Here is a 19,261-nt window from a genome sequence, read left to right as displayed (position 1 = left end):
CGGGGTCAGTTTTTACTCCTAATATACTCGATTCTAAATCGCCACATATATTATTAGGCATTTGTCCATTTTCATTACGCTTCTTTGGCTGCCTGGCACCTTCACTCATACGAGACTTGTCTCTTTGGTAGTACACACCAGCGAAAATTAACACGTTCAAAATTAACAACGAACACCCTATCGCGATTGTAACACTAAGGGCCGTGGAATAGGCCGCGAAACCGTCTTCTACCGGATGTGGAGTTGTACTAGCACCCCCGAGTTCTTCTACACGTTCTGTCGTGTCCAAAACAGGTGATGTCAAGGTGGAACTATTGGTTGGTGAAGTTGCTCCTTTTCCTGTGTCAATAACCGAGGCTTCTGTAGTTAGCTTGCGGGGATTGAGATTGGGGAGCTTTGGTCGGGGTGGGTCATCATCTATCAGCTGATGATGGGCCATGGGCACGTCGTCTCCACCAGGTTTGTGGAGATCTGGCACGAGGTTTAACCAAAAAGACAAACGGTGAGCCCTGTAGTGATTTTTAAGTTTCGGTTTGGTATCTAGGGAGAAAGAATAATTAATTTTGTTTAACGTTGCTTAAACACAAATGATATTTAATTTTGGATTACCACTGCGTTATTGTTCATTCTAGAATATTGTAAGAGAAACGAATTCGAGTAAACTTATAGGAATCCTATCGGTGAAACTAATCCTTTGTAAATACCTCGCTAATAATGAGAGATAAAAATCATCGCAGAAATAACTTTTTCAACGAAGAATTTATTTGGGGATTAAAAGTAAAGAAATTAGAAAAATTGAGGTGATAGGTAGGTAGTAACATGAACAAGGTAAAAAAATATAATTTGCAATTACATCCCAATTGAACGAATCATTATATTTCTAAAAACAAATTCGTGTCTAATTGAAAGAACGATTTCCATTTTACGTATATATTTCATCTTAAAATTTCGTTTACATTGAAAATTAAATTATAAAAACGAAATTATTTCTAATGCGTCACTTCAACGTTTTCAAAATTAACTTGAACAGTATTTAAAGTTAATTAATCAGTTAAGTAAATGAATCAAATTGTAAGGATGATTAATGTGTTTGTCTAAAGGTTGCTTCAAATATTGTACATGTTATCATCACCTTTATAACATTTTCAAGTCTCTTTATCTACGTCCCTTTCCGAGAAAACTTGTTGCCCTGTCAGGATTTCGGCTTAAAAGCAGATTTATTAAAATAATGTTCCAACAGATCCGACAATAAAGTTTAGCAGTAAGATTAATTATGTACCTAACATCGTTGTTGAACTAAGTCTGATCCTAATCCCTAAGTAGATATATTTTCGGTAAGCACGTCAAATAGAAACCTTAATTTTAAACTTTTAATAATTAGCAATTTGAGTTTACTTACAAATATTCGACCGATAACACTGCTATTTACATCCTAATGTATGGAGAAAATAAATGAGCAGTAATAATCAGTTATAATCAAATACACGATAGATTAAGTTAATTAAAATTGAAAAGGGACAATCCATGTAGTTATGCTCCTGAAAACAATGTATATAGTCAAGTATATGAATAAGTATATGTTCAGAAACGTAGAAACTATTGAACGATTTTTATAAATCAAGTCCCATCCCTACATTTTCTCAATTTCCCGGTATTCCAACAGCCGCCTTTGTACCATAATCCTCAGGGCATATTGCGCACAAATATGAACCATATTTTTGAGTCCTGGATGACATTGTTTTATACAAAAAAGATACTAAACAAAAATAGATTTGACCAAGACAAAGCAACATAAACTAAAGCAGATCAAAAGCCAAAGGGAGGGATGAAATTGAAAGAATTTTCGGAAAAAATGTAGTTCAAAGTAACTGAATATTGAAAGAGAGAGAAAGAGAGAACTCCTGAAGGTAATTATCATAGAATAAATAACTGATGCTGTCGATACATGATGATAATGATAATGCAATTAGAAAACTAATCCCAGTATGTATAAATTATAAGTTGTCTTTCATAAAATAGGGTTCTCTAGACAAAGGAAGGTAAGCTTCATTACCTAAGTTAAGATATTTTTTATGAACAGCTTCGTATGCGGTCCATTCGATATTCTTCAGACGCCCCTTTTCTTGTCTATTTCCAAATGACGAGTCTGCTTCAGGAGACTCATTTGGGTTTCTGGAACATAGGGGTCCATGAAATAAACTTTATTTAATAACTGGAAATATATGTTCCTAATTCAAATAGAACAATGGTCATATATTTATAGATTGGTTAATTATGGGTAACAAACGATAGGTATATGCCGTTTTGTTAACTAAATTTAAAGATATTAAGGCTATCGTAGGTGTATTTGCAAAGAAACATATTGAAGATTAAAATAAAACACAAGATTATTTTAACAATAATATAATTAAAAAACAATTCGACGATTGTTTCTCCTTTTTCCATAGAATACAGAGTACAGAATCCCTAATGGAGTGACTTAATAATGTTTTGTGATACTGAAACTGAATGGTAGCTTTATAAGTACGTGTTTTTATAAATTTTAATCGTACCTAATAGGTTTGTAGCATTAAGCTTTTATTCAATAAGGATATCTGTTTACTAAATTATACATAATCACCCAGAATGGTGTAGTTAAATAAAGACTTTCAACTTTTTCTGGTCAATATTCTTGAATTCTTATTAGCAAATTAGGTCAACGATTCGCTCCAAGATTGGGACTTTATCAAGGCTCTACAGTATTGGATAGGCAATCAGACATAAATTAAAGTTAAATTAGCAAAGTTGATCGTCTATCAAATCATGTACAGCTTTGATGAAGTTCCCAACCTTGGAGTGAATCATTGACCTAATTCGCTAATAAATCCAAGAATATAGACCAAAAAAAGTTCAGAGTCTTCATTCAAGATATCTGCTAATATTTGCTGGAATTATCAGTACAAATTTTGATTTCTTATACCACCCTTGAGTGTTTTATGGAGTTTCGGTAGTAATATAAAAATCTTCTAGAATATCAGAGCTTATCTTAACAGTACAATGACTAGTGGTTGTTTATAAAAATAATGTAAACATTTATGACATATGAAGAGAAATCGCTTTATTTACGTTCACGATAGAGACCATTTGTGATATTGGTGTTGTATTGTGGTCATCCGTTTGAATTTGTTCTTGAAATAAGTAGAAACAACCACTTATATAAATTACATAGAGCATTTTCGTCTTATTTATTTTTTAATTAGCACAAAAATAATTCAAAATTCACTTTTATGAACAATTTGTTTAATCACTTCCTTTGTGTTAAAAATTGTTTGAAAAATTACATTTAAAGGAATTATTTGTAAATAGGCATGCAACACATCGTACNAATAAATTTATTTTTAATATACCTCTGATAAAAAGAATATTCAAAACAGTAAATGTTTTGCAATTTGAGAGAGGAATCAATTTATTGAATAGTGTAGAAAAATATATGTTCATCAATTTGTTTTAGATCCTGAATTAATGGAGAATGAACAACTTGATCAACTGTCGTCTTCTGTAACGATCGAGATTATACCATCACATTTTCTAAATCAAAGTTCTTCGCAGGGCACACAACACACAGCAATAATTCCTGCTATTAAACAGGAATCAGCTCATGGAGAAAGCAGTAGTGAAGAAGAAGTGACTGTAGAAACAGTGGCAGGAGTCCATTTCCTTACTGATAACGAAGAAAATGCCACTTCTACTCAGGATAACAATTTATCGTACGAAAAGAAGAAAAGCGAACTCTTAGAGTACATGATCAGAGACGACGGTAGTGTAACGTGCAAATTGTGTGGCGAAGTATTGGCCAGTAGAACTCACTGGTATCGGCATAAGTACAAGTTACATGTGAATAATTTATTGAATCCTGCTCCGTTGTTTAAGTGCGTTCGTTGCAATGTATTTTTTAAAAGTCGAAAAGGCTTTATGGGACACGTGGGGGCGAGGCACGCGGATGATGTAGAGTCCCATGATGATACGAACGTTGTTATTAAGGAAGAAGTAGTGGAAACGCCTTCAGACGGTCCTAAAACCGTTAAGTATAAGAAGGAAGTTAAGCCTGTGAATTGGGAAGAACAGAGAGAAAAGGAAGAGAAACTAGTTGCGGATATAATAGACAGGGTAAGAAAAGAATGCGAAGCTCAAGGAACAACCATTACTAGGAGAGGGTACAGTAGAAGATCTACTGTTATGATGAATTCTTGTACATAATTTAGAATCAGAATTTTTTTATTAATCCATTCAAGTACCTCTTTTTTGTTTTATTTTTTATCTCGTGTAAAGGGGGATGATCTAGTTTCTTGTAAGTATAATATTTTGTTGCTGATTCGTGATTCCTTGTTTTTTAAATGTTTTTCGGAGAGATTTATGGTTTTGGAAAAAATAATCAACGATTATTTTGGGAAGAGATGTTTAAATTTTTTTGTATTTTAGAGGTACTTGATAATAACTCTTGTTCCTTGATTGATGTAGTTTTAGTACTAGAAATTTTGGATTTATAAGAATTTGGAAACGTAGCCTAGGATACAATGGGTGATACATTTATTAATAATTTCGAAGGATATAAGCATTGTGGTAGTATAATGTTATTTCAGTTTTGATATAATTTTACTTTACCTCATAATGGAAACTGAACAAAAAGTATTTTATTGAAACTAAAACTACGCATTTCGGACATTTTTAAGAACTTAAACGTAAATGTTGATAATCCTTACATAATGTTTTAATTTTTGTACTATTATTAACAGCGAAACCATAAGTAAGTGTACATCTTTACTATGATTTCTTTGTCTATTCTTTTTTCGGGACTTAAAGTTGTAGCTCAAAGTGAACAAAATGTGATTTATGATGCCAAATTTTTCCCATAGTTTTGCACTTTATTGATTTGCACTTGGTAGTATTTTTGAAACTGTTGCTCACATGTGAATAATATTCACATAACTAAAAGATACGAATTGTATCAGTTGGATCAAGATTTTACATGTAATATACCCTACAATGTATTTCTTTAAAATATTAAGTACTTGCAATGAATTTTTTAAATAAATTAGTTCAGTGTGTTATTACTGAGTAAGTAACAATTAAGTAATGACTAAAATAATTAATTCAACCGACCAAACATTGCCTGTTGTAAGCAGGGGCAGATGAATAAATTATTCTCTAATTATTGAAACCAGCATAAAATAGTAAGGGCGTTTTAATTTAATTTGCATTTTTATATTTAATTGTTATTTAGTCGCTAATCATGCACTAGATTCAAAGATTAGAATGAATTATGAATAAACTGGTATATTTTTGGTAAGACATTTTAAGAATGCCCTATTTGTTCATAACGCAATCTTTGAAAGAAATTTATTGTTACTCAACGTTATAGGACACATTTTATTAAAAATACAATTTTTTGTTTTCTTATTAACGAGTTATATTTTTAGTTTTTTTTATTTAGCTGAATAACATTTTAATTTCAATTTAAATGGTTGTCGGTATTGAACTTTTATTTTAGTGTAAGTAGATCTTGAGGAGTCTATCAAATATCTACCTACAAAAGTAGACTATTTTTTGCAGTTGTAAATATGTATACAATACGACTTTAAAATACATATATGTACATTGACCTAAAATAATATTGCATTTTTACCTTATACTGTGATTATCATACTGTACGTTGTGTCAAATTCAACAAATATATTGTATTTTAAATTGAATTACTCGTATTTTTCTTAATGAAAATATTGATGGACATTACCTGTGACCTTTCATTCATCATGACAAGACTGATTAGAAATGCACCTCTTTCCCGAAAACTAGAACATCCCTGACTAATTGCGAATACTAATCTAATCTTAGTTTGCTGTTTTATCCATTCTGAGTTGCCTGACTATTTTTTAATCCATTTTATCTTATAGGTACTCGGTAGGTACCATTTCCTTTTTATAGACTTAATAGTTCTGCTACATCTTCCGCAAATCTAAGCATGCTAAATTTGTTTCCCTTGTAGGAACATGTAAAAGAATACAAATGGGGGTAAAATAACACAATGTTTTACAATTTTATTCGCTTTATTAACATTGTATTTTAGGTCTAGTGTATGTACAAACATTAATTAATTATTATTAATTACATTTGATTTCCGTAACAGCCGGTTTTAGAAAGAAGTCTAACGTTTTCTTTTAAATAAATTACATGTTCTCTGGAGGTTAATGGTGTTGTGAATACGTATTTCCACCAACTGTACGTACCTTTATTATAGTATTTCTTAAACTCATTTTGATCGTTATCACTTTTGTCTTTTACGTGGTTTAAAGATAACTTGGATTAATCGTAAATCATAAACGTAATTCGCACGTTGATTTACTCTTATCTATATTTTGTTAAAAAATTTCTATGTTAACATTTTGCATGATAATAACTGATTTCGAATATAAAAAATTCTACTGTTCAAATGTACTATCCATTGATTTTGGAGAACCTCTTTTACCACTGTTTGACTTTTATAAAGTACTGGTTCCATGAAAATGAAGAAATTATTAAATATTGAATAGGTTAAGATAATGGTACCGAAAAATAGTACCGTTTTTCTTTTTTATCACGAATACTTCTGTTGATTAAAATTTATAATCGACACATTACATAGTAGTTCAAATACGTGCATATTTAAACCACAAATCTAATGTCATGCTGATATAGGTACTTCCCTGTTAAAAATTTATAGTTATATCATATCACAAAAATTATATCAACGACAATTGGGAAATTTAGTTTTGTTCGAAAATGTCTGGGATTATACGATCTATTCATTTTCCACAAGTTCATTTAAACTAAACGTGAAAATAGATGTGACATAGTACATTGATACTCCCTGCGGGGGTAAATATCCATCGATGGATAAACGTTACAAACAATATTTGAGCAATCCCAAGTTTTTTTTTATTGCAGACTTCACCACTTAAGAAATTATTACACAGAGCCGTCACACCCTGAGCTCATCCATAGTGTTGTGTTTACTAGTCGAATGAATGTTTTTCTTTGTTAACGTCCCGGTATTTATCATTTGTATACTTTGCGATAATAGGGGTTGATTTTCGTGTAGCTGATTCCCTGTGAATGTATTTACATTGGGTTTGGAATTTTTTGGGGGAGGTGGTGGTCTAGGGAGTGTGGCGTTGTTTTGTGGAAGATCGGCAAACTCTGGAGGGGGTAGTTGGTGATGGGAGTGGTGATGAGCAAGTATGGTTGCGGGGTCAGTTTTTACTCCTAATATACTCGATTCTAAATCGCCACATATATTATTAGGCATTTGTCCATTTTCATTACGCTTCTTTGGCTGCCTGGCACCTTCACTCATACGAGACTTGTCTCTTTGGTAGTACACACCAGCGAAAATTAACACGTTCAAAATTAACAACGAACACCCTATCGCGATTGTAACACTAAGGGCCGTGGAATAGGCCGCGAAACCGTCTTCTACCGGATGTGGAGTTGTACTAGCACCCCCGAGTTCTTCTACACGTTCTGTCGTGTCCAAAACAGGTGATGTCAAGGTGGAACTATTGGTTGGTGAAGTTGCTCCTTTTCCTGTGTCAATAACCGAGGCTTCTGTAGTTAGCTTGCGGGGATTGAGATTGGGGAGCTTTGGTCGGGGTGGGTCATCATCTATCAGCTGATGATGGGCCATGGGCACGTCGTCTCCACCAGGTTTGTGGAGATCTGGCACGAGGTTTAACCAAAAAGACAAACGGTGAGCCCTGTAGTGATTTTTAAGTTTCGGTTTGGTATCTAGGGAGAAAGAATAATTAATTTTGTTTAACGTTGCTTAAACACAAATGATATTTAATTTTGGATTACCACTGCGTTATTGTTCATTCTAGAATATTGTAAGAGAAACGAATTCGAGTAAACTTATAGGAATCCTATCGGTGAAACTAATCCTTTGTAAATACCTCGCTAATAATGAGAGATAAAAATCATCGCAGAAATAACTTTTTCAACGAAGAATTTATTTGGGGATTAAAAGTAAAGAAATTAGAAAAATTGAGGTGATAGGTAGGTAGTAACATGAACAAGGTAAAAAAATATAATTTGCAATTACATCCCAATTGAACGAATCATTATATTTCTAAAAACAAATTCGTGTCTAATTGAAAGAACGATTTCCATTTTACGTATATATTTCATCTTAAAATTTCGTTTACATTGAAAATTAAATTATAAAAACGAAATTATTTCTAATGCGTCACTTCAACGTTTTCAAAATTAACTTGAACAGTATTTAAAGTTAATTAATCAGTTAAGTAAATGAATCAAATTGTAAGGATGATTAATGTGTTTGTCTAAAGGTTGCTTCAAATATTGTACATGTTATCATCACCTTTATAACATTTTCAAGTCTCTTTATCTACGTCCCTTTCCGAGAAAACTTGTTGCCCTGTCAGGATTTCGGCTTAAAAGCAGATTTATTAAAATAATGTTCCAACAGATCCGACAATAAAGTTTAGCAGTAAGATTAATTATGTACCTAACATCGTTGTTGAACTAAGTCTGATCCTAATCCCTAAGTAGATATATTTTCGGTAAGCACGTCAAATAGAAACCTTAATTTTAAACTTTTAATAATTAGCAATTTGAGTTTACTTACAAATATTCGACCGATAACACTGCTATTTACATCCTAATGTATGGAGAAAATAAATGAGCAGTAATAATCAGTTATAATCAAATACACGATAGATTAAGTTAATTAAAATTGAAAAGGGACAATCCATGTAGTTATGCTCCTGAAAACAATGTATATAGTCAAGTATATGAATAAGTATATGTTCAGAAACGTAGAAACTATTGAACGATTTTTATAAATCAAGTCCCATCCCTACATTTTCTCAATTTCCCGGTATTCCAACAGCCGCCTTTGTACCATAATCCTCAGGGCATATTGCGCACAAATATGAACCATATTTTTGAGTCCTGGATGACATTGTTTTATACAAAAAAGATACTAAACAAAAATAGATTTGACCAAGACAAAGCAACATAAACTAAAGCAGATCAAAAGCCAAAGGGAGGGATGAAATTGAAAGAATTTTCGGAAAAAATGTAGTTCAAAGTAACTGAATATTGAAAGAGAGAGAAAGAGAGAACTCCTGAAGGTAATTATCATAGAATAAATAACTGATGCTGTCGATACATGATGATAATGATAATGCAATTAGAAAACTAATCCCAGTATGTATAAATTATAAGTTGTCTTTCATAAAATAGGGTTCTCTAGACAAAGGAAGGTAAGCTTCATTACCTAAGTTAAGATATTTTTTATGAACAGCTTCGTATGCGGTCCATTCGATATTCTTCAGACGCCCCTTTTCTTGTCTATTTCCAAATGACGAGTCTGCTTCAGGAGACTCATTTGGGTTTCTGGAACATAGGGGTCCATGAAATAAACTTTATTTAATAACTGGAAATATATGTTCCTAATTCAAATAGAACAATGGTCATATATTTATAGATTGGTTAATTATGGGTAACAAACGATAGGTATATGCCGTTTTGTTAACTAAATTTAAAGATATTAAGGCTATCGTAGGTGTATTTGCAAAGAAACATATTGAAGATTAAAATAAAACACAAGATTATTTTAACAATAATATAATTAAAAAACAATTCGACGATTGTTTCTCCTTTTTCCATAGAATACAGAGTACAGAATCCCTAATGGAGTGACTTAATAATGTTTTGTGATACTGAAACTGAATGGTAGCTTTATAAGTACGTGTTTTTATAAATTTTAATCGTACCTAATAGGTTTGTAGCATTAAGCTTTTATTCAATAAGGATATCTGTTTACTAAATTATACATAATCACCCAGAATGGTGTAGTTAAATAAAGACTTTCAACTTTTTCTGGTCAATATTCTTGAATTCTTATTAGCAAATTAGGTCAACGATTCGCTCCAAGATTGGGACTTTATCAAGGCTCTACAGTATTGGATAGGCAATCAGACATAAATTAAAGTTAAATTAGCAAAGTTGATCGTCTATCAAATCATGTACAGCTTTGATGAAGTTCCCAACCTTGGAGTGAATCATTGACCTAATTCGCTAATAAATCCAAGAATATAGACCAAAAAAAGTTCAGAGTCTTCATTCAAGATATCTGCTAATATTTGCTGGAATTATCAGTACAAATTTTGATTTCTTATACCACCCTTGAGTGTTTTATGGAGTTTCGGTAGTAATATAAAAATCTTCTAGAATATCAGAGCTTATCTTAACAGTACAATGACTAGTGGTTGTTTATAAAAATAATGTAAACATTTATGACATATGAAGAGAAATCGCTTTATTTACGTTCACGATAGAGACCATTTGTGATATTGGTGTTGTATTGTGGTCATCCGTTTGAATTTGTTCTTGAAATAAGTAGAAACAACCACTTATATAAATTACATAGAGCATTTTCGTCTTATTTATTTTTTAATTAGCACAAAAATAATTCAAAATTCACTTTTATGAACAATTTGTTTAATCACTTCCTTTGTGTTAAAAATTGTTTGAAAAATTACATTTAAAGGAATTATTTGTAAATAGGCATGCAACACATCGTACACTTCAGTACAAGAAATTGCTGATACTAACTACGTAATACTACTTTGCCCTGTGCCGATAGCACTAATAATTTCTTTTATATGTAATATTAATGATTTAGTAAGTACAAAGAAAAGCGATAGAATGGTTGAAAATATTTTCAGTGTTTTCCTTATTGAAAATGGTTCATCCCACAGAAGCCGAGTATTTAGTACATATTTTGTGCTATTTGTCTTTTAAACACAGTTACACAGAAGTTGCTATTCGTTTTGCGATAATTTTTTTCCGCTATTATAAAATAGTCAACTGAGGGAACATAATCCTTGTATTGAATATGTTGCTAGTTAGATTGTGTTTCGTGATGAATTTAGTATAGAGGCACACCTTTATACCACACGGACTATAAACCACTGCCTCTAAGTTCGGTGTTCGTCACTGTTAGCATGTAACCGAGTAGTTTCAAGCACGAAAGCATTGTCGTCGATGCCGTGGTAATATTAAATTAAGTTTAACTGTTGGATAAGTTCCGAACAAATTAGAAACTTACCCGGTTCGCGCGAAGTTGCTCCAATAGATCATAGTTGTTTCGGAGAGCAGTATTTCGGATTTTGTATAATTTCTTCCGAAATGCATAAATCCACCGACTAACGGAGNCAAGTATTAGATATATTTTAATACATAGTTTTCTTAAAATAAGTTGATTTTACAATAATTATATTGGGGTCATCATAGCAAAATCGTTAGTCCAAAAACTGGTTCCTCCACTTCTTCCTATCGTGGGCATTACCAGAAAATCAGAATATCCCACATCCTTTAATTTTTGCGAACAATAATCTAATGGATAGCTTCCTTAACTGCATGCTTCAAATGTTTTCCTGCCAAATTATTTTTTAACCTATTCTGTCCACGATGCTTTCAATGTTCACCTCCAACACCACATCTCAAACACTTCTAATTATTTTAAACGGATTGATACACATATTTTTATCTAAAATTTGATATTAATGTCATTTAAAATATGTTTTAAATAAACATTCTTATTCTTCAAGCTTTTGGGATTATTCCAAATTACAAAAATCTAACAGCCGCAAGCTAATCGATTAAATCGAAATTATACAAGTAAATGTCTATAAAATTTAAGAATATGTATAAAGTAGTAGTTTTAATTTATTTGGGTATTAGGAATGGAATACATAATTTCAATTATTAATAGAGACTAGACACTTTTGTAAAAATTTATTCCATATACAAACATACAGCTACCGATCGTATAGGTAATACCATTTAAAAAGGACAAAGTTGTTTAAATTTTTTTTGTGAAATGCAAATTGGTTTCAACGGAAATTTTAAAATTTAATTACGCTGTGTAAATATTCCAATGAAATTCAGTTCTCGCTTTGCTATTAGAGGATTAATTTTTCGGTTGGGTTCGTTTATCAGTCGTCGATAGATGCTTCTAGTTAACAACAGTTAAAGTGAATCAGTAATGATAAAATAGCAGAGGAAAATGATATTAGCGTAATTTTTATTAAATTGCAAAGCAGGTAGGTTTTCTCAATGAAATAAATGCGATGCACTTAACAGAAACTGATTTATGACTTTATAATTAAATTGCGAAGAAATTCACATTTAGTGCTACCATACGGTAACAACTTATTATTGAAAACTGCTAAATATTTTGTATGCTGTTATTTTAATCTTTTAATACTGTTTCTTCAGCTTCTCAAAACTTTTTTACTACTATCATACACAACTTTAGTTAGTGGCCCGAGATAATGTTCAGTCTCTCAGAGTCTCTGCAAGCGAGACTCAAGTCTCCGTCTCTCATCGAGTCTCTCTGGTGTCGCTGAGAGAGACAGCCGAGAGACTGTCAAAAAAACTGTTTAGCTACTCTGAACGAGAGACTCGAGTCGCTCATAGGCAGATCCTCATTTCGTATCCAGTCTCTGAAAGAGAGACTCGAATCTCAAAGTTCAACATATTTCAGAGATCCCAGTCTTTCTACGAGAAACTCAAGTCTCTCAATTTTTCAGATTTTTCAGTTTTATTTATTCACTTTCTCTGTGGGAGACTCGAATCTCTGAATTAACAATTTTACCGTTCGAGTTTCTCATACAGAAGCTGTGAAAGATCTATAAAAACACCTAGGCAATAATTGAGAGACTGTGAGAGATGTTCTCAGAGACGCTGAAAGACTCTGAGAGACTGCAGGCAAAATTTTTGTCTAGTGGATGACATCGGAATTTAATAAACAATTTATGACGATTCCGTGGTGTACTTTACATCAAAATCCATGTACAATTGCAGTAACTGTAACGAGCAACGGAAGTGATAGAGAGATGAACGAAAATTTTTGCTAATTAAAAGATTAATTGTCATGTCGTGCCGTAGGCGTTTGATATAAGAGAAACAGGAATGTAGGCGGTTGCAACTGGAGTTCGTAAGCTAAATTTTGTTTCGTTGTTGGCGTAAATTGAAACTTAATTTGAGACGAAGCGGGATCTTTACAATATTAAATAGTTAAATTGAGAAGATAAGACGCAAGGGCAACGAATAGCAGATACAGAACCCGAGAGTTTACCACATTAACGGAGAAGATTTGCGAAGGAAGAGTATAGTTTTATCTACAACCCTCTTAAACATATTTATGGATACGGTTTCCTTAATTGCACATAAATTTTCTCAATTCGCTTCATTCCACAGCTCCAGCCGCGCTTTATTTGCAATAATAAAAATTTTGAAATATTTGCGCACATAAACATAAGCAGGAATGATGTGGAAAGAAAAGTGTACGGATGCAAAATTTTCCTCTTTTATTATTCTTTTGATACTGATTGTAAGCATAATAACTTGTACATTCCGATGAAATATATACGTTACGTGGAGTACGTGTAATTGCCTATTGAGTGTACTCGACAATAAGCCGACTTAGTCATCGTGTCTTAATACATGTACCATCAGTATACTTTTGCCGAATACGTGAAATAGGCAACCGTGCAAGTTTAACAGATGGGTTTACACGTTTATTGTGTAATAATTATTGGTAACGAATAAACAGTAATGTTTAGTGTTTTCTGTGAACTTATTGTGTAAAAATGGATAATGGCATCTTATTCGAGTAGTCAAGGCAGAAAAGGTAGGAAGATAATTTTAAAATGGGTATATAATATGGCATTGGTAGGTACTTGATTAGAAAGAACTTGTCTGATGCAGTCGACAATATTTAAAAGATTAAAATTATAAGTGGCATTCCTGATTATCAAAAATCTTGTTCGGAATGATTTGGTAGGTTGTGATGTAGGTTAAAAAAGATATAATAGTACCCATCAAGGAGTTCTTTTAACGTTCGCATTCCCGAAAGCGAAAGAAAGAACATGAGTACGGTAACATTCAGTTCGTTCGTTTTGGTTTTTATATAACCTTATGAGCGATCGATAAGGATGCACTTTCGATGCTGAAAACTGAGTGTCGTAAATCATACACTGACCCCACGTGACAAAAGGAATTTACGAAAATATTCCGGAAATAATCAGGAATGTCCGGTAAGGAATGTAAAATTGCAATCTGATTTTTTATGTCAATTTTTGGTTAGTTTGTTCCGGCAACGGTGTTCTGTTTGAACTCTGGGTGAATATGATCGAAAAAGACTCTTAATTAGCTGTTAGTAGAAAGACAGTTCGTTAGAATATTTACAAGTTGAAGAAAAACAGAAGTTCCATATGCAAAGTGTTACATATTATTTCCAGTGATTATATTGTACAAAACAAAAGAATGAAATACATACTAATATACATAGGCGAGGGTCGTCACAGAACATTTAGAATAAATATGAGATTGTATTTAAATTAAGTTTTAAAGACATTCTACGGGTAACTTTGTAATTGTAATTGCCACACATATATGTTAACATTGATCGTTTTTAAAGGGAATAGCTAATGGCATTTGTACTTTCAAGTAATCTGATAGAGAGGGTAGGATTTGGCTTTACGAAAGCAGATTAAAGCAATCGTTTCGCAATATTCACAGAGTCGAAGCGTTGAGCATTAAAGCACTTTTTACAGTTTACGTTTTGCATAATAAGCTACTGCAGGTTGCACTAAACAACATAAGCGGGTGACATGTTTATGCGTTACATTTACATTTTAATCATGATTCCACATTCTGGCAAGCGTCTTTCGGTTTTGGCTTTACCACATTATGTCCTAATGCTGAACTACCGAAACCGGAAGAGGTCGTTAAATTGCAAATTTTAATATAGATACATGTAGTGCAATATGCTCATAAAAATATGGCCCTATATACACATATACATATATCAGCAATTAAGTTTAGAAAACGGGGAAAATAGAAAGGAAAAGGCAGGGCGTGGAAAATGAAACGGAAGAAAATTAAGTAAATCTCATTAAATTTACTGGATTTACTTAGCCACGTGGATCCTCTTAATCAGCGAAGGGTCTCCATCTCTTTATATATAGGTATGTTACGTAATAGTCAACGTACAAAAACAAATTAACAAAAAATTCAAGGTATCGATGAAATTTACGTTCATTATCATCATCATCGTCAGTCCTAAGAGTGGTCGGACACGCTTTCCTATCCTGAGCTAATCATTGCATTTCCCTAAAACTAGAACAACCCACATCCTTAACTATTTGCGAACAGTAATCTAATCTAAGTCTACCTCTAGCCCTCCTAACTCCCGTTTCTGCCTGACTAGACTTTCATGCCTCAGGAGGTGTCCTACCAAACTATCTCACCTATTTCTTTTGACTTCCATAGAGTCCTCTGTCCTCTTATTCATTCTAAAACCTCCCCATTCGCCTGTAGCACCACATTTCGAACGCTTCTAACCTTTTCTTTTCCGCAGCTAATCTAATATCTACTTTTTCTAACTCCTGTTTCTGCCTCTAATATGTCTCTGACTAGGCCTTAATGCCTGAGAAGGAGTCCTACCAACCGTCCTATCTCGCCTATTTCTAATTGACTTTGATAGAGCCCTCTGTCCTATTCTTTCTAATACTTCTTCATTTCTAACCTTCTCTATCCACGGTATCCTCATCATTCGCCTGTAACACCACATTTCGATTGCTTCTAACCTATTCTTTTCCGTTGNGAACGAATCATTATATTTCTAAAAACAAATTCGTGTCTAATTGAAAGAACGATTTCCATTTTACGTATATATTTCATCTTAAAATTTCGTTTACATTGAAAATTAAATTATAAAAACGAAATTATTTCTAATGCGTCACTTCAACGTTTTCAAAATTAACTTGAACAGTATTTAAAGTTAATTAATCAGTTAAGTAAATGAATCAAATTGTAAGGATGATTAATGTGTTTGTCTAAAGGTTGCTTCAAATATTGTACATGTTATCATCACCTTTATAACATTTTCAAGTCTCTTTATCTACGTCCCTTTCCGAGAAAACTTGTTGCCCTGTCAGGATTTCGGCTTAAAAGCAGATTTATTAAAATAATGTTCCAACAGATCCGACAATAAAGTTTAGCAGTAAGATTAATTATGTACCTAACATCGTTGTTGAACTAAGTCTGATCCTAATCCCTAAGTAGATATATTTTCGGTAAGCACGTCAAATAGAAACCTTAATTTTAAACTTTTAATAATTAGCAATTTGAGTTTACTTACAAATATTCGACCGATAACACTGCTATTTACATCCTAATGTATGGAGAAAATAAATGAGCAGTAATAATCAGTTATAATCAAATACACGATAGATTAAGTTAATTAAAATTGAAAAGGGACAATCCATGTAGTTATGCTCCTGAAAACAATGTATATAGTCAAGTATATGAATAAGTATATGTTCAGAAACGTAGAAACTATTGAACGATTTTTATAAATCAAGTCCCATCCCTACATTTTCTCAATTTCCCGGTATTCCAACAGCCGCCTTTGTACCATAATCCTCAGGGCATATTGCGCACAAATATGAACCATATTTTTGAGTCCTGGATGACATTGTTTTATACAAAAAAGATACTAAACAAAAATAGATTTGACCAAGACAAAGCAACATAAACTAAAGCAGATCAAAAGCCAAAGGGAGGGATGAAATTGAAAGAATTTTCGGAAAAAATGTAGTTCAAAGTAACTGAATATTGAAAGAGAGAGAAAGAGAGAACTCCTGAAGGTAATTATCATAGAATAAATAACTGATGCTGTCGATACATGATGATAATGATAATGCAATTAGAAAACTAATCCCAGTATGTATAAATTATAAGTTGTCTTTCATAAAATAGGGTTCTCTAGACAAAGGAAGGTAAGCTTCATTACCTAAGTTAAGATATTTTTTATGAACAGCTTCGTATGCGGTCCATTCGATATTCTTCAGACGCCCCTTTTCTTGTCTATTTCCAAATGACGAGTCTGCTTCAGGAGACTCATTTGGGTTTCTGGAACATAGGGGTCCATGAAATAAACTTTATTTAATAACTGGAAATATATGTTCCTAATTCAAATAGAACAATGGTCATATATTTATAGATTGGTTAATTATGGGTAACAAACGATAGGTATATGCCGTTTTGTTAACTAAATTTAAAGATATTAAGGCTATCGTAGGTGTATTTGCAAAGAAACATATTGAAGATTAAAATAAAACACAAGATTATTTTAACAATAATATAATTAAAAAACAATTCGACGATTGTTTCTCCTTTTTCCATAGAATACAGAGTACAGAATCCCTAATGGAGTGNTACAAGATTATTTTAACAATAATATAATTAAAAAACAATTCGACAATTGTTTCGCCTTTTTCCATAGAATACAGAGTACAGAATCCCTAATGGAGTGACTTAATAATGTTTTGTGATACTGAAACTGAATGGTAGCTTTATAAGTACGTGTTTTTATAAATTTTAATCGTACCTAATAGGTTTGTAGCATTAAGCTTTTATTCAATAAGGATATCTGTTTACTAAATTATACATAATCACCCAGAATGGTGTAGTTAAATAAAGACTTTCAACTTTTTCTGGTCAATATTCTTGAATTCTTATTAGCAAATTAGGTCAACGATTCGCTCCAAGATTGGGACTTTATCAAGGCTCTACAGTATTGGATAGGCAATCAGACATAAATTAAAGTTAAATTAGCAAAGTTGATCGTCTATCAAATCATGTACAGCTTTGATGAAGTTCCCAACCTTGGAGTGAATCATTGACCTAATTCGCTAATAAATCCAAGAATATAGACCAAAAAAAGTTCAGAGTCTTCATTCAAGATATCTGCTAATATTTGCTGGAATTATCAGTACAAATTTTGATTTCTTATACCACCCTTGAGTGTTTTATGGAGTTTCGGTAGTAATATAAAAATCTTCTAGAATATCAGAGCTTATCTTAACAGTACAATGACTAGTGGTTGTTTATAAAAATAATGTAAACATTTATGACATATGAAGAGAAATCGCTTTATTTACGTTCACGATAGAGACCATTTGTGATATTGGTGTTGTATTGTGGTCATCCGTTTGAATTTGTTCTTGAAATAAGTAGAAACAACCACTTATATAAATTACATAGAGCATTTTCGTCTTATTTATTTTTTAATTAGCACAAAAATAATTCAAAATTCACTTTTATGAACAATTTGTTTAATCACTTCCTTTGTGTTAAAAATTGTTTGAAAAATTACATTTAAAGGAATTATTTGTAAATAGGCATGCAACACATCGTACACTTCAGTACAAGAAATTGCTGATACTAACTACGTAATACTACTTTGCCCTGTGCCGATAGCACTAATAATTTCTTTTATATGTAATATTAATGATTTAGTAAGTACAAAGAAAAGCGATAGAATGGTTGAAAATATTTTCAGTGTTTTCCTTATTGAAAATGGTTCATCCCACAGAAGCCGAGTATTTAGTACATATTTTGTGCTATTTGTCTTTTAAACACAGTTACACAGAAGTTGCTATTCGTTTTGCGATAATTTTTTTCCGCTATTATAAAATAGTCAACTGAGGGAACATAATCCTTGTATTGAATATGTTGCTAGTTAGATTGTGTTTCGTGATGAATTTAGTATAGAGGCACACCTTTATACCACACGGACTATAAACCACTGCCTCTAAGTTCGGTGTTCGTCACTGTTAGCATGTAACCGAGTAGTTTCAAGCACGAAAGCATTGTCGTCGATGCCGTGGTAATATTAAATTAAGTTTAACTGTTGGATAAGTTCCGAACAAATTAGAAACTTACCCGGTTCGCGCGAAGTTGCTCCAATAGATCATAGTTGTTTCGGAGAGCAGTATTTCGGATTTTGTATAATTTCTTCCGAAATGCATAAATCCACCGACTAACGGAGCTCCAAACAGATATGGTAACTCTTCGCCGTGGATACAACCCTGGCGCTGAAAGGAATATTCAATATCGTGTTAAATTTATTGGGAATATATTAGTAACACTATTAAAGCATGGAAAAGACTTCATCAACTATGTGACTTCTATTATTATAAATATTCTGCAAAAGACTGAAGAAATTCGTTGTTAAAAATATGGCCTTAGGTACCTAAAAAAAACTATACAGCCATCCAATAATTTTCGTCTTTTCTTGAAGCAGAAATAAACTTCTAATTATTTTAAACGGATTGATATATATATTTTTATCTAAAATTTGATA

The 19,261-nt window shown here is 32.3% G+C and overlaps 2 protein-coding genes across 2 annotated transcripts in view; both read right to left on the bottom strand.

Annotated features, from left to right (window-relative positions):
* Nucleotides 1-4,646, bottom strand: part of LOC112904822 (neuroligin 4-like) — a 7,653-nt gene extending 3,007 nt beyond the window's left edge. The window contains exons 1-3 of the mRNA XM_025975842.1: nucleotides 4,642-4,646; nucleotides 2,054-2,172; nucleotides 17-540 (exon numbers count right to left, since the gene is read on the bottom strand). Coding sequence (XP_025831627.1) covers nucleotides 17-540; nucleotides 2,054-2,172; nucleotides 4,642-4,646 — 648 coding nt within the window. The remainder of the gene's footprint in view (nucleotides 1-16; nucleotides 541-2,053; nucleotides 2,173-4,641) is intronic.
* A 1,523-nt stretch (nucleotides 4,647-6,169) lies between these two features.
* Nucleotides 6,170-19,261, bottom strand: part of LOC108739759 (neuroligin-1) — a 44,990-nt gene continuing 31,898 nt past the window's right edge. The window contains exons 7-9 of the mRNA XM_025975841.1: nucleotides 18,841-18,992; nucleotides 16,907-17,025; nucleotides 6,170-7,800 (exon numbers count right to left, since the gene is read on the bottom strand). Coding sequence (XP_025831626.1) covers nucleotides 6,995-7,800; nucleotides 16,907-17,025; nucleotides 18,841-18,992 — 1,077 coding nt within the window. The 3' untranslated portion in view covers nucleotides 6,170-6,994. The remainder of the gene's footprint in view (nucleotides 7,801-16,906; nucleotides 17,026-18,840; nucleotides 18,993-19,261) is intronic.

This window comes from Agrilus planipennis, unplaced genomic scaffold (genome assembly GCF_000699045.2).
Source record: "Agrilus planipennis isolate EAB-ADULT unplaced genomic scaffold, Apla_2.0 scaffold54, whole genome shotgun sequence".
Lineage (NCBI taxonomy): Eukaryota > Metazoa > Arthropoda > Insecta > Coleoptera > Buprestidae > Agrilus > Agrilus planipennis.
This window is presented reverse-complemented; position numbering and strand designations above follow the sequence as displayed.